Source organism: Falco biarmicus, chromosome 9 (genome assembly GCF_023638135.1).
Source record: "Falco biarmicus isolate bFalBia1 chromosome 9, bFalBia1.pri, whole genome shotgun sequence".
In the NCBI taxonomy this organism is placed as follows: Eukaryota; Metazoa; Chordata; class Aves; order Falconiformes; family Falconidae; genus Falco; species Falco biarmicus.
Window position 1 is genome coordinate 26,523,518 of NC_079296.1, and position 16,327 is coordinate 26,539,844.

Genomic DNA, 16,327 nt, shown 5'->3' on the forward strand with positions numbered 1-16,327 from the left:
TGTGCTGAGTTTCCTGCAACTGGCACTGCCTCATACATGAGGCACATGCAGACAAAGTGAACAGAACTGCTATAGCAGGATGAGCCTCATCTGGCAGGACACACAACAGGCATCCAGCTTTGGGCAGGGCAGGGTGATGAAACAGTGCCAGCAAGCAAATTCCAACCCTTGAGCATCCCCAGCAGCAACAGCATCAAGACTGTAAGAGTAAATCTGGTCCCAGCTTCAGTATTTTCTCTGCATAACCCTGGGACAGTATTTCAAGAGAAGATGCATTTATGTGCCTATAAAATGCCTCCTCTTAGAGTCATCCTTTCTGCAGACAAAAACATTTTCCATGAGGTCTCTTCAGTGTTGCCTGTCTGATCGACAGCTTTGCAGACAGATGCTTCTCTCCGGATTACTAGTAGTGCTGCATAAGCTTTATTTGCGATCTACAGGGGAGAGTAAAAAGTGCCAGGTCCATCTGCAACCAGCACTTTGCTGCAATGCCTATCAGGACAATTTACAAGAGTTGCATTTGGTAATTCCCTTCCCAACAACTTCAGAGCCCTCAGCCAGCTCCAGGGGAAGCCAGCAACAGGTTGGAGACTGAAGCACGAGCTCAAGAGCTGCCTGTTGTGCCCAGCACGTCAGCCAACCACTCTGCACACAAGCAAATGGTTTGTTTTATCAGCCAGCATGTCTTTTGGTACCAGCCATAGCACGCACATCTCAGCTGGAAGCTAGATGTCACAAGGCTGGCTTGGGAGATGGGGAGGGGGGGATGGGAAATATTGGGGAGGTGAGCTCATAGGCAGCAGTATGGGGAGATGTGGTGGTGTGGGACATAGAGGGGCTAGCACACAAAGACGTAAAGGACCAGGCCTGATCTGTGCTGCTGCTCACAGAACATCTTGTTTTATGGGAAATGTCTAAAAGGAATTAGGCTAAAACCCAACCAATTTCTCATGGACCACTGAATAACTATCAGATGATGAGAGCTTTTGGCCCTGACAAACTGGGGTTAAATTGGAACCAGTGACTTAATGTTTCCATACCCCTTTGCAGAATAAAGGCATGCAGCCTCCGTGCTTGGTTGAGTCCTGTTCACCTACAGCAATTTACTATGCTACAGTTTCAGTGTTTGCACAGCAGAGTTCACTACATAACAGGTTCTGTTGAAATGAAGTCAATGTTGATTTATATTTCTTTGTGGAGCTAAAAAACACAGTTAATCCCCCCTATTTTTAATCTAAAATCCTGGAATACTACAGAGGAGCCAGGGCCAGCTCTACACTGGAAACTGGTCAATATTACAAACAGATGATAGAAAAAATATATGTATTTTACAGAGCCATAGCAACCAGAAAAGAACAATAAATCAGACTGGGGTTGAAAAAAAAAGAAAAAAAAAAGGCACAGTTAGGGAAATACATATATGAATTACTGGGAGATTTTATTTGGCTTTAGTCATCCTACTGGGAAAAAATAAACACTGTTTTACAAACAAGCTACACAAGCCTCATTTGTATTCAGGGAAGCAAGGAGTTTGGTTTGGGTTTTTGTTTTTCTTTTTTTGGTTTAGGTTTTTTTTCCTTTTTACCCACAGAAATTGGCCTGTGTCGAGAATGTTTGAGAACATGTTGGCAAGGAAAGAGTCACTGAGGCTACAACACTGAAGCTTTCTGGACTTCAGAAGATCCGAAGATGAGGCATAGTGGTTATGTCAGGGCAGCAGGTGTCAAGGTATCTGCTGGCTTAATGGCTACAGGTCTGTAACCCCAGTCAAACCACTTAATCCCACTGAGTCCCATTTATTTTCAGTGTAAAAGTTATACTGCCTGTCAAATGCAAAGTGCCTCTGTGGCTCAGACTAACTTGAATCAGATCAAAACTGCTGAATAAGAAGAGTGCATCTATACTTGCAGTCCTTACAACTCCTGTAATCACTTCTGTTTAAAAAAGGGGGAAACTGCAGCATGCAGAGTTGGCATAATGGCCCCAAACTGATGCACTGGGCAAACGTGCACATAGGCAGGAACAGTGTACATGCTTCCTCAAACTACAGACAAGCTGTTAGGCCAGTAATTTCTACCTGAGAAAACGCATGACAGGTCAGAAATAACTAAGGCAGGCTAGACATACCTTTGGGCTTGCTTTTCAGCCTGGCTGCTGAAGGCTTGTGTAGCTCTGCTGCCTTGGACACTTGCACACATCAGTCAGAACCATCCTCCCTTCCAGTAACTTTGGGAAATTGGCCCATGGACTTGAATCATGACAGAGGACGGAAGTTCACTAATACTAAGTTCCTGCAGGTTTCACAGAAATAACTAAAGGACAAAAGAAGATATTTCATATCTTATCCTCTGAAAAGGGAATCCTTCACCATGACAGTGCAGATGGGGCAGACGTGCCAAGAGAGGTGTTTGTAGGGAGAAAAACACCCCAACACAACAAATCAGCTATAGCTAATTTGGTCATCATTTTGACACGTTATCAACATGTATAACTAACTCATCATGTACCTGCTGGAATTAGTTCTGTCCAATACACTTTTCAAAAGTATAATAAATTTTCTAAGGAATAATTCATATAAGTAAGTTTCTCCTGAAGTAATCATCTGCGTCTTGCCTGCTTACTTCCTTCACTTGTACACATTGTTTTGCAGTCCCCAAGACAAAAACAGCTTCCTACTACTGATTAGACAACGGTTAAATATTAAAACTCAACTTTTAAATTAGCTGAGACTTCAAATTCACATTTAAATATCTTTTAGTGCATTCATAATCAGGAGACTATGAAAAATGATAAACTACGTATTTATGGAACCACAGAAAATTATGTTTAGAAGACCTGAAGAGGACACCTAGTCAGTCAAGACATATTTATAATGCAAAGGAGACTACGAAGGCTCCTATGCCGCCCTTACCTAAGGGAAGGATCAACTCTTCCTCACAAATATCCATGAAGAATAGTTTGACCTATTCTCAAAAGTATGCAGCAATGGGGAATCTGCAACTATTTCAGTACTTCACCACACATCATTTGAAACAACAAACTCTAAACCTACCTTACAGAAATTGTAATAGACAGGCCTCTCATATCCCCAGTAGGCACACAAAAAATGTATTACTTTATTACCTACAGCAACCTTTTTCATATTTCTCACATCTTCCTTCCATCTTCTTTTCCCTCCTCCACAGGTCACATTATGGACCTTTGGGTCATCCTTACTACTCTCCTCCAGACTCTCCAACTGGGATGCATCTGACTTGGAAGTCTTTTGCTCAAAATGAGATACAACGCTCTCCCTTTCTCTTCAAGGTGTTGCCAGCAGTGTAGGATCCTATCATATGCAATATACAGAACACTTCTATTTATATATCAGAATAATTTCACTTTATCTCTGAGCATGAAGAGCGTGTTGGTTTAGCTCATTGGTGACTAACTCTGAATAATTTTATTCCGCTTTCAGAAGTGCTGCATTTCCCCAACTGGTAATTGCACATTGGATTATTCCTGTGCAAGCACAAGACCTCGTACCTGTTGCACCAACCTGACCTTACTGCACATCTCAGGCAACTTCTGTTATTTGCAAAGGTTGTTCTGAATTCCAGCCCTCTGTGCCATAATGCTTTGCTGTGTCTGCAGATTTCATCAGGATACTTTGCATTTCATCATCCCAGTCAATACCAAATTGCATGAGCTCTAGGACAGATTTTAGAGGCATACAAGCTCTACACATCTTTTGTGGTTGATGACTAGACATTGACAATTACTCAGAGTCTAAATATCCAACAAGTATTGCACCTCTCTTTCTCTAGTTTTTATCAAGATTGCATTTCCTCAGCTCACTCACATACTTGCTGGGACAATGTCAAAAGTCTCACTAGTATCAAGGTAACTAACATTCACTGCTTCCATGGTGTCTGTTACTTCACCACAATTAGTCTGTTCAGATTTATTCTTGATAAATCCCTGCTGGAACATCCATTATTCCCTGTGTGCCTTCCAGATGGTCTGTTTTTCCTAGCAGTTTCTTAAGACCTGAATTCCGACTGACCAATTAGAAACCTCAAGTTTTTTCATTTCTGGGGTTTGTTTTGATTTTGTTGGGGTTTTTGGGGTGGAGGTGATGAACAGCATTTGCTATTTTCCAACCTTCTGTAATGGTACCTGTGCCCTCTGCAACAGTGTGGGTTCAGACTGCTCAGGCTGATGTGTTCTGGGGTAAATGTTACCAAGCTCAGCCAACCTACGAACCTCAAATTCATGGATGTTGTCTTAATACTTGTGAAGCTAGTTTCACTTGATAGTTTCCTACCACAATTCATGCATTGCAGAGAATATAACCATGACATGCTATACCATCCTCTTTAGGCTCTATGCTTGACTAGTTTTTCCTGACAGTTTCTCCAAACCTGTACCTTATGGCTGTAGCTGTTTTTTTTCGGGCCAAGAAACATGAAAGCAACAAGAACTCACACAACACATTTGTTTCCATGCTACACCATATACTGTCCTCACAGTGCGTATCAGGTAGGTCCTTGAAAACAATCTAACTTTACTGTAGAGAGAGAAAAAAAGCCCAGATTTTAATTTCAGGAAAACACAAACCATAGCCTCGCTATACTGATCAAGTGTTGTACCTAAAGAGTTAACAATTGTAATAAGCTCGGCATCAGCTTTCTGTAGGAAGAGCAAGTGAGGAGCATTTCTTCCTTTTCATTTGAATTGAAGTATAAATTTGCTCTACCATGAAATATTCCCAGTACACTCACGAACCATGACAGGCTAAGGTCACTGACTTGTGCCAAGTTTCTTTTTCAAGGTTTGCAGGTTTGGGTTTTTTTTAAAACTAAAAATAACAGAGTTGGAATTTGTGGTCATGGTCAAACAGTGATAAAATTAAGACCAGATAAAGCCACAAATAAAATTTTTTGAGACTTGCAAGCTTGGTTTTGTTGAAGGAGGGGAAGTACTGCCATTTAATCAAAAGCACAAAGCATCAAGTGTTTGCTACAGTGAACAGAGAAGCCAAGGCTCAAAGGTCTGAAATTCAATGCAGAAGACTGCTTTTCTAAAGCACAGCCACAAGGCAGGAGAGATGGAAACTAAAGGAACGCAACGTTCATTTGTCTAGAAGTGTTTGTTACAAAAATACATCACTTGCAACGAGACATGCTTTGCAACTGCAGTACACAGTAATAATATTTAGGACAGCAGTAGTTGCTAGATGAGTCTTCAACTCAGTCATCACCATCTGAAAATGCTCAGGCTCAGCAGGATTATAACTACACTTTACTCTCCCCCAACTTCAACCAGACCCAGCAAAGCACATCTATGATAACCAAAAAGTTGGCTTGTTATTCAAGAGATAAGAATTTAGCTCCTAGCATAGCTTTCAAAGTAAACAGTCTTTTGACATGTGAAAATGCTTGGAGCCTATCCAAAAAGTTCCTGCCAGTTTAATGCTTTTTCTTGCTTCTTGTTCAGAGTGGATTCATAAGCATTACTTAAGTTGTTCTGGTTCATCAAATGTTTTTAAGGCTATTTTGGAGTATTAAAGAGACTTCACAGATTTTTTTTAAACAACTGAAGAGGACCACATTAAGGTACACACATCCCAGTCAAACAATGGTTATCGTTGTTGGATTTGATAAATGCTGCAAGAGGCACAGTCAGAAAGAACCTGAGCAAAAACCTTTCATCATGTAAAACAGTGCTGTCATGCCACATCCTGCCTAATGCCCAACGGGCTTCAGAAGAATCACATCTTCAAACACTTCACAGTTTTAAAGTTTTAACATCTGACCAGAGAAGCCCTGTAAAAGACCAAGGGAAAAACACAACAGCAGCAGCTCATCTGGCTTTGCAGAGTGAGCAGGTTAGACTGCGGGAAATCCTGTCAGGCAGAAAAATCAGTGCCTGATTACACAGGTGTGATGTAAGGGAGATCACGGGAATTGCTCTGGAGACTGCCTGCCTAAGAGGGCAGCTCGCAGGAGTAAAGCAAAGCAAAACAGGACATGTAGCAGAAGGACTGGGAACTCTGCAGAGCAATGAAGTGAGCAAGCTTACACTAAATTAGAACATTACCTCATTTAGCTATGGTCAACTGGTATTGCCCTGAGATCAAGAAGAAACATGACAGTGTGCGCCCCATTACAAGTCTTACTTTTAAATACATTATCCTGTCAGGATTAACCTAATGTCTATGATTAGCCAGAAGATTTTAGCCCGAGAAAGTTTTTATTCAAAAGAGACAAGAGATAAACAAGTTTGTACCAAATAAAACTAGAGCTTTATCACCTGCTGCCAACAGCATACAGTTTCTCTTTATACAGGGCAAGGATTGGTTGGTAATACTTGGTGACAGCACACAGCTGTTTGCTGAAGGGCATGAAGCTGTATGGAAAAAATTAAAAAATCCATATTTTAAGGGGCCTCTGGAGTCCAGCCTCCTATTTGAAATGAAGCCATCACCAATGCTAGATCAGGGCCGTTGTAAGCTTTGTTGAGCTAATTCCTGAACTTTTTCAGGAACAGAGACCCACCTCTCTTATAAACTGTTCCCTGTCCCTTGCTGTCCACCTTATGAGTAAATTTTCCCTGAAGCCCTTCCAGAACCTCCCGGACTACAATTCAGATCTGTAGCTCCTTGGTGTATTATCTAGGGCTTGACCCCACAATCTTCTAACTACCCTTCCAACAGCTGTAGGCTCCTGTTAGATCACACTGCACCTTCTCTTCATAGGCTAAACCAGCCCTGCTCCCCCCAGCTCTCCTCATAGCCCACATGTTCTAGGACCCCAACCACCTTGGACTCTTCTCTCCTGTTTTTCAGCATCTCTTAAACCAGGAGGCCCAAGACAGTAATATAAGTGAGGCCTTCCCAGCGCCATGCCAAAAAAGTAGTAACTTCCCTCAGTCTGCTGCTCATGCTCTTCCTAAGGTAACCCAGCATGTGGTCTGCATATTGCATGATGAGCATAACATTGGCTCATATTTAATTTCATATTCAAAGAAAGAAGTCAATTTATGACTCATATACTGGTTTATTTATTAACGTAAATTGAGAGTCAAACACCCAGAGGCTAGAATCCATTAACATGTATTTTGAGTAGTGCCTTTAAAGAGTCATGGTGGATAGAAAGTCAAAACCAGCACGGATAAGCAGAAGATAATACTGGAGGCCCTTAGAAGTTCGTGCCAGACTGATATGCATGGGCACAACCACTCTTTCCAGTGTAAAAACAGTTCATTGGCTTCGAGGTCAGAAAGATGAGACTACATTAGTGCAGGAACCAAACAAGGAAAGTCTCTGCTCTGAGTGCCATCTTAGTCACTGAGAGGTTTGTCCTAAAGTACCCTACCAAATCCCATTTCACTCTGCAGACCTCCTCTCACCCATGAAAAGGGCTAGATAAAAAAGCAATCGCTATAGAGGCTGCTTGACGTGCAAACAGAAGGCACCGAAATACTCTGTTAAAGACACTGTTATGAGAACCTACACTGGGCTAGAAAATGTAAAAGGCTCCAAGAGGAGTTTTATATAAAAGTTAACATATAACATGTTGTATGCTATTTTATATCTAAGAGGGAGACTTTAGACTCAGATGTTTTCCTTAGACCCTGCAGTCAATACATAGAAAATGCAAGTATGAATTAATCACTGCATGGTCAATATCAAAAAGCTACTGTACAATATAATTTAGGCAGGACAGGAACCTCAGACTATGGCAAAAATTATGAGTCATGTGGATTAGACGCTTAAGGGTGGCAAAAATCAAGATAGAAAGGTGAGCCCAAATTTAGATGACAACTGGGGAAGACAGCTACACAGCAAAGGTTACCCAGAAAATGCCTGTGTCATTTTAAACTGCAACAAGAGATACTCCCAGTATAAAGACAAGCAATAATCTGTGCTGGCATTGGTCTCTGTCAGTATTTACAAAAAATACCCCACAAGAGTTGCCACTGTCTCAGAGATTTGTCAGAGAGGTTAGCAGAGCAATTCCTATTTTCACCCAGACCTCTCTCCTTTGAGAGTCAGCCAGCTGACTGAAAACCAGCAATAGAATCAGAAGTTTCTGAGCAATTTATTAACTAGTAGGAGCAAGTACCAAATGTTACAAATTTGATAATCATTGATTTAGAAGGTACTTTGCCTGTAAAGGACCTCAAAGTAGGTTAAAAAAAGTTCTTCAAATATTGTAATTCACATCTTGTGATGCTGGGGAGTGCTTTTCAAGTATGTTATGCACTCAACCATCCCACCAGTCTTCACATGCTCACACTACAAAGTAATATTCAATCTACTGCTATAAACAAAACCTGGACAGGGCAATGCAAGAGGACATTGTGTAGGCACCCTAGTTCCCAGTTTTCTGGTAAGTCCCCATCCGCATTAATGATTCCCAACTGTTAATTCCTTAGCCTTCCCACTCTTGGAATCCCTTATGACTTACATTTTCTCATCTCAGCAACTTCTTGTTTACATACATTGCTGCAGCTCAACTGCAGAGACCATAGGAAGAGATTTGCTTGTGAAGGGACTGCAACTTTTTTTTGAAGTTACAGCCTTTCTACTGATGGTGCTCCTCTGCCATTTCAGGATAAGCAAATGAGGTTTTCTTACTGAGAGGAGGCAAAACAAACACCACAGGAAAGCAATAAAGAACCATGGGGCAGGCTTCCAATGGGTTAATAACTGTTCTGTATCTTCAGCTTTTCAATACTAGGGATTCGGAGTTACCTGACAAGCAGTTGGGTTTTGTCCCTAGCAAGCTGGGCTGATAGAAGGAACACACTCTTTTGGGTTCCCACACAAAGATAATTCCCAAGATTTGACTGAGCACTGATGAGACAAGTGTCTCGCAGTATAACAGATGTGGCCCTTCACAGTGAGAGCAGCAAAAAGCAAGGCAGTGTATTGAACCCTGCAGTACCTGACTGGAAGACGTATCTGGCTAAACCTTGCATTAACTCTGCTGGCCAGGTAGGTGGTGCCGACTCCCCCGTTTCTCTCTTTAGTCGAAATGTCAGCTCAAAGCCAAAGCCACTTGGTCCATCTGTTCCTGTAAACCTGGAGGAAACGAAAAATAAAAAGTCATGACATACGTGTAACCAGAGCAGGCTTCAAGATTAGGACCATGGAAAAAGGACGAATGTTCTCCTCATAGAAAAGAGAAGTTTAGAAATTATCTTATTTAGGTCTACTGTAGCTCGAATGGCATAACATTGTTAGGTTAGCTGATGTAATACAACTTCAAAGATAATTATCATAGCAGTGTTTTCAGTCAGAATAATGCAGCCTTGGAACCATGACTTCTTTCCTGGGACCAGTGGGATTTTCAGCAACCTGAATTTATTTTTAAAACGTCATTGTAAGTTTTGCACTGATAGCTAAATGGGAATACCAAAGAAAGTGCGTAACAGAAAATGTTATTCCACCCTTGTGAATTCAAATTTCTACACATTGAGAAGTGGGATGCAACTAAAGTACTGGGTAGTAGGTTTCTGGGTTGAAACAGCTGAATATTTTGATGTACAGCACAGAATTTCTGCTTTGCAGATAGTCAGCAGGGGAGAGGGAAACAAGAAGATACAGGAAGAAAGTTAATAACCTCTCACACAATGCACTAATTCTTACTTTGCTTCAACATATGCCTGCACTTATTCTCCTTGCATATCTAAGAGGACGACAGTGGAATAGCATTGAATATGACAACTACTGTTAAAGAAGCAGTAGTTTGGCAGTATCCTCATTCGACAGAGATAAGTGCCAGTTTATTTGGTTTGGTCAGATAGGGTCTACCCAGGAGAATAAAGTCATAATTGAAGTATCAAGGCTGTAAGAAAAAGGAGTAAATAAGGGATACTACATACTACTCTTGCCTTCAACAAAACTAGTCCTTGAGAATCCTTTCTTCTTATCTTTATACATACAGGAAATTTCCTGTTCCAAGTCCCCAACAGCTAAAAATGCCACATTTGCCTGTGGAAAATGAGAAACCTCCTAGACAAATATGTAAACTTGCAAATTTGAAAGAAGCTGGGGACACCTGTGTCCTTTTCACCACCATCATCACATCCCTTACTCATTTGCTGTGCCTGTTCCACAAAGGCAAAGGAAAAAAGGAAGGATTTACAGTAAGCATAAAGACACTTTACAGAAGCTTCCATAAACTAATATTGTTCTGTAAGTTCAAATGTCCAACACCTGCAGCTATTGGCAAATTCTCTGGAGAAACTTTGCAAACGTCTTGGATGCTGGTATCTTGCTAGCACATACGAAGGATACAATGTACAAAGCGTTAATGTACTACTACTAAAAACAGTCAAACAGAGCAGTCAGGAAAGTAATTAGAGCACTTTCCATTTGAAAAACACAGCTCACCAGCAGCATGGTGACCAGCTCCAAGTGTTGGAAGGATTGTCCTGTTAGTAAGGAATTTGAAGCAGAAATGCTTTACAGTGACCCTGCCTTATGGCACGTGTTAAAACTGATCGGACTTAAGCATTGATGCAACTCCTTCATCATGCAATGTAACTTTATTTGAGGATTCTTCAAGGAAAGTTTGCTTGCTGTAGACTTTCAAAATATGTAATGAAAGTAGTTAAGAAATGTACCCAAGGACAGAACTACACTATGGGACAGCCCAAAGAGAGAACAATGGCAGTTATAATACAGCAGTCAAAAAATGCCTCGGCTTTACAGTAAGACAATGATCTGACATAGAGCATGTGCAGGAAGGAAACCTCAGAATTAGTATTTTGTAGCTGCGCATGGCCCCAGGTACATACACTGAAAGTTGCAACACAGCGTTAAGTTTTCTGTGCTAACAGATCTGCATATTTCACATTGGTTGGTTTACACCTTGGTTTTGCTGAGCCCTGCAGTTTGGAGTGAAAGTTTCTTTTAAACACCCAATAAATCCTAAGAAGGGGAGGGAAATAATATTTAAAATCTGTGATTGAGAACAAGAGAGTAGGTATTGAAAGTCAGTCAGACATTGGCAATAAACAGGAGTAAACAATACAGCAAATAAAGGCTTTATTTCATTAGTGTGAAAATATACAAAGCATGTCCGCTTCTGTTTCTCTCCATATTACCTTCAACAAACACTGATGAGAATTATATACTACAGAAGCAAATTCTCCATGAATAGAGCAGAAAACACATTTCAGAATGGTCAACTGGTGGACATAAAACCTCTTTCAGGTAACAAGTGTACCTTTAAGCAACAAGTCAAATAATGACATTTGGCTCTTAAACAAAACAAGAGCTTACTGAATAACCAGGCAGCCAGGGAGTAGAATCTGGATGTGCAGTAAAACCTGTATTCTGCAATCAGCATGCAGGTCTACCAAAGAGACTGATAGAGGATGGTGATAGCCTCACAAATGCAAAGTTGTACTTTGTACGTTCAGCACCCCTGTAGTGTTTTAGTAGTTTCACATACCAGTTAGCAAAGGAAAAACAGAAATATTTCTTAAGGGAGAAACAAAAACACTTCAAAGTGGGGAGTTTTCAAGGACTGATGCCAGAGAAAAGCATACACCAGAAACTGAAAGATGTTATGAATGGGTCAATTTTAGGAAAGATCAAAGGTAACAAAAAGCCTTCAAGCTGATCTTTCAGTCAAAATTTTTGGAAAGTAAGATGGCTCCCTATTGAATTTCCTCCTTTCAAGGCCGTTCTGAAACAACACAGCTTTACTTCTAATATGCATTGAGCTAGAGTTTAGTGTTTGGGGTTTTTTTCAACTCCACAGATATCTCTGCTTCCCAGAAATAACTGCTTAAAAGACGACCGCACATACTTTACATTGATCCCTATGCAAGTTACTGAGTAACAGAAGTGTTCAGGTGAGTATCAACAAAATTTAAAGCAAGATGAGCATTTAGGAGAACACTGCTGGTCAGCAACATATCAGTAGTTGCAAAGCAGTAAAACTGACAGGTAATATTACTTACATGAGTTTTTTCGTATGTTAATGAAAGAAACTCTAAAACAGAGAAGAACTACTAGAAAATGAATAGAATAAAAGATAAAGAAACAAGCAGTAAGTTACTTCCCTTCTAAGATTTAAAAAAAATCTCCGAAGAATCCAAATATGTATTTTCTAAAAAAAAAAAAACACACTCAAAAAATGCAGCAGCACACAATGCTTATAATTCTCAAATTCTTAACAGTTAAATCTTAGAAAAAACTATTTCCTTATAAGACACTAGTATTTAAAGATTAGACTTAAAATGGTTTTGAGTAGTTTTGAGAGTCACAGGTTGCTGAAATAGACTGAGTTGTTACAATGAAAATTTAAATACATTCAATTCACCTGTATTGTGCAGCTTCTCCCAGGTCTATAGTGTCTTTGATCTATTTAATTTTAGGTTGGTAATTTGTTTTTGGAGAAACTGTGACACGTGGCTTTTAATGCTTGAGATTATTTAAGAAATCCTTTATGTTTAAGTCAGACAAGTCTTTTATAGGAAGAAATGTTAATAATCAGAATGTGATTAGGATAGTAATTTTCAGTTAACATTTTTGCCAAAGCTTTTGCTTTTATTCTTCAAAAAAAGTCTTGTATTTGAAAGTAAGTTGAATATAGTTTCAACAGCTACCACAAAATTTCGCTCAGTGAGCAACGGACCATAATCCAGGACCAGAGCTCCTGGCCAAAGTCTGGAGGATGTACATGACAATGGAGGCAGACATGAGCTTCAGGAACTAAATAAACCCGTAACCTTGCCACATGCCTCTGACCCTTGGTCTAACAAAAATCACAGAGAATAATCCAGTAGCCACGTTGTACAGCCTGGCTTCTCTTACAGAACTAGGGAGTGAGTGCTTACACTGGCCCCAATTCCAAAATTTGTGAGGATAAGTGCATTAAGAATGCATTAGTCCACTTGTGGAGAGGAGATTAACAGCCACAGCCAATAAACACGTGGGAAATAACTTTGCCCAGTAAGAAGCCCAAGACCTCCAGACACACATACCATACGAATGGAAGACCAAGAAAATGGCTTTTCAGCCCCCACAAGGATAAAGAAAGCCCTTCCTTATATCTGGGCTGTAAACTGCTGCTCATTCCCCCTATTAACTGTGTCCATTTTTGTTAAAGGCCTTACCAACAACACAAAAGATGCACCTATCATAATCAAGAAACCTACACATGATCAGGGAGCTAATAAGTGAGATTTGGCATAAACAAGTTAATTTATACCAAGATGTTTCACTACTTCCCTGTGGAAACGCTGGATTCCCATGTCAGCCTCCTCCTGCAGGGTACGTCCCCACTGCTTAGGGGTTATCTTAGGAGGCTGCTGAGGAACTGGACAAAACAAGAATCACAGGCTTGTAGATGTTCAAACTCATGCTCCTTTCCACAAGTTCCCAATTTTCAACAAACTTCCAGAAAAGTCAATCACCTTCAGCCAGCCACAGTCAACCAACAAGCTAAAAAAACCCCACAAGGTAGTTCCAGAAGAGACAGACTGAAATAGCACAATTTTCCACAGAAAATTGGGTGGAGGGGTGAGGATAGCCCATAGATGGAAGAAGTCCTGCTAAAGCACACAGAAGCCAGGTTTGCTCATGCCCTCTCCTACAGACTCCCACAAGTTCACTGCTTCCTGCACCTGTACTAACTTGTTCCCTTTCAAGCGGGCAGCAAAGCCTCCTCAACAGGTTATTCTGACCTCAACTCCTGTGTCAACTGCAGAGGTAACACATTTTTCTTACACACTTTTAGTTCTACAGAAGCAAGATTCTGGCACTATTGGGGGTTGGGTTTTTTTGTTGCGCAAGTGAGGTGGGGACTGGGGGGTGGTTTTGGGGTAGGGTTTTTTGGTTGTGCTTTGGTTGTTTGCTTTGCTGTTTGTTTTTTTTTTTTTTAAATCTGAAGGTGATTAATTCAGACTACAGCCTATTTAGAAGAAAGGCCTTGGAGCTCAGTTCAGCATCTCAACACTTAAGTGCTTTGCAGGTCATTTCTTCAGCAAAACAACTACAATACAGCAGTCCAAAAGTGCCTCAGCTTTACAGTAAGACAGTGATCTGAAATGAAGCATGTGCAGAAAGGAAACCTCAGAATTAGTATTTTGTATCTGTGCATGGCCCCAGGTACATAAACTGAAAGCTGCAACACAGCACTAAGTTTCTGTGCTAACAGATCTGTGTATTTCACATAAGTTGGTTTATGCTTTGGTTCTGCTGGACCCTGCAGTTTTGAGTGAAAGTTTCTTTTAAACATCCCTAAAATGCTAAGAAGGAAACAAAATACATCCATATTTTGCCCCAAAACTAAAGATACTAAGTATAAGGAGACAGCATAGATTGTATTACACCCACCACTGCTTTGCCCCCTCCAACACAAAGGCACATCACCTTTATAGCCAATCCCATGGCAAAGCAGTCATTCAAGTTTTCACAAAAACAAACACTGATGAAGAAATTCCTGGCTTGCTGCATGCCCACATGGCACACATCAGATAGTTTTATATTATGACTACAGCAGTAATGGAAGGCTCTGGTGTCTGCCAAGTCAAATCCAACCCTATATTTAATATTAAAACCTTATTTTGTCGCATGAACAAAAATAAACCTTTTGAAAGCCAAGGTCATATATTACATGCCATTCTTTGGGTTAAAGCTCCCTTTATCTGTTCAGCAAATCAGCTCAGCAGAACAGACCACATTGCAGCACTAAGCATACCCTGAAGGACCCTGGCTTGTTCCTTTAATGAGGTAAGAGTTTCACTGATCACGATATTTAGTTCCAGCAAAAGAATCCAAAGAAATAGAGGCCCCTTTATTTACAGAGCCATGTGGCTGGGCCCCCCAAGCCCCCTGCCACCCCATGCTCTGCCAGGCCCTCTCCTGAAGCCACACACAGAGAACTGAAAAGCTGCTCCCCTCCACAGCAAAGTACCCAGGGCGTTTTTCACATCAAATAACCCAGCTTAAGAGGATCAAAAGCCAAACTAGCCCTTTGCTTTAAAAGTAGCTCTGAAAACCAGAGGCTTTTCAGTTTAAATCAAAGCTATTTGCCAAAGCATTTTCATTCTCACTTTTGCAAGGAATGAGAAAGTTTGCTTCACTGCAGTGCAAAATGGCTGTATTTCTGAAATTCTGTTTTTGAAAGCTACACAGCTCTGGACAAGGAGCAGAGTGTATGAGGTGTTTATTTTTTGAGAGTTTAAGAGTATGTGTATATAAATATATTAGGTGAACCAATCCCTGAAAATGGGAATTTACGCAGGGAAATGCTGGCCCTACACCACGATTATTTCAGCCAGGGAACAAGAAGAAAGCTCTTTCAGGGTATTTGGGATAGTTAGGACTGCACTTTCAGAAGTCACAGCTCCACTCCCAGTAGCTCCAGGGAGATAAAACAGGTCTCTTCTGGGAAGCCAGGGCAGGCTCACAGTAGTCTGGACTGACTGGAGCTGAAGGCTGAAGCTGGGACCATCAACCACTACTTTTGTGAAGCCACTTAAGATGCCTTTTGCTTCAACTCCCTAATTGCATTTCCCCACATCTACAAAGACAAAGCTTCCTGCTCTGCTGCTGGTGAGCTGCTCTGATACCATTTTGAAGACTGCAGAAATACAGTATCACTATATTTCTAAGCCTGGCATCAGGAGGAGCTGCTGTTAATTTCCATCAGAAAGCAGTTTTAATTCTATCCCCCATGTCCATTCTCACACCCAAAAAACTCACAGTAACTGCCAGCCCATAGCTTTTGGTACTCCAGATCAGCCTATCAGGACATTTTATAAATTTGAGAAGGTGGTTAATCCAAGCTGATGGGCAGTGCCCATCATTCTGCTTGATCAGACCAAAGTATTTGAAGGCCCAACGCTCACTAGTGTTTTAAGTCTGCATAGCTAGTAACCATCCCAGAAGATTTTTCTATTAGCAACACAGAGACCTGTTGTAGCAAAAAGCATCAGGTCATTAAGTACCAATGATTGAGCAAATCAAGTCATATATAATTACCTTTTCACTGCTCACGTCACCTTACAAACAAGCAACACAAACAGTGGTCTCCTGTCTAAAACCCAAGGAGAAGACCTCAGCAGCCTCTTAACAGCCATTAACATCTTAGTTATCTCCATCTCCTGGGAAGGACATCTGGCAAGAGCTGATGTGCCCCAAATAAGATTATGCAGAGTCAGTTTTCTGAATTCAAGCTCTGGGTGCATTACACAATGTTCTCCCACCATAAGCAAGTGACACTCAGATTCCAGAGCTTGGGGGGGGATGGGGACATGGGACACACAATAGAAAGAGGGAAGGGAGGGGTGAGGGGGTGGGTCGGGAAGAAGTGAC

General features: G+C 41.0%; 1 protein-coding gene across 3 annotated transcripts in view; it reads right to left on the minus strand.

Annotated features, from left to right (window-relative positions):
* The window catches only part of SUFU (SUFU negative regulator of hedgehog signaling), a 95,580-nt gene that overhangs the window by 55,597 nt on the left and 23,656 nt on the right, over nt 1-16,327 (minus strand). For all 3 annotated transcript variants that reach the window (XM_056351449.1, XM_056351450.1, XM_056351451.1), the window contains exon 3: nt 8,934-9,070. In XM_056351449.1, coding sequence (XP_056207424.1) covers nt 8,934-9,070 — 137 coding nt within the window. The remainder of the gene's footprint in view (nt 1-8,933; nt 9,071-16,327) is intronic.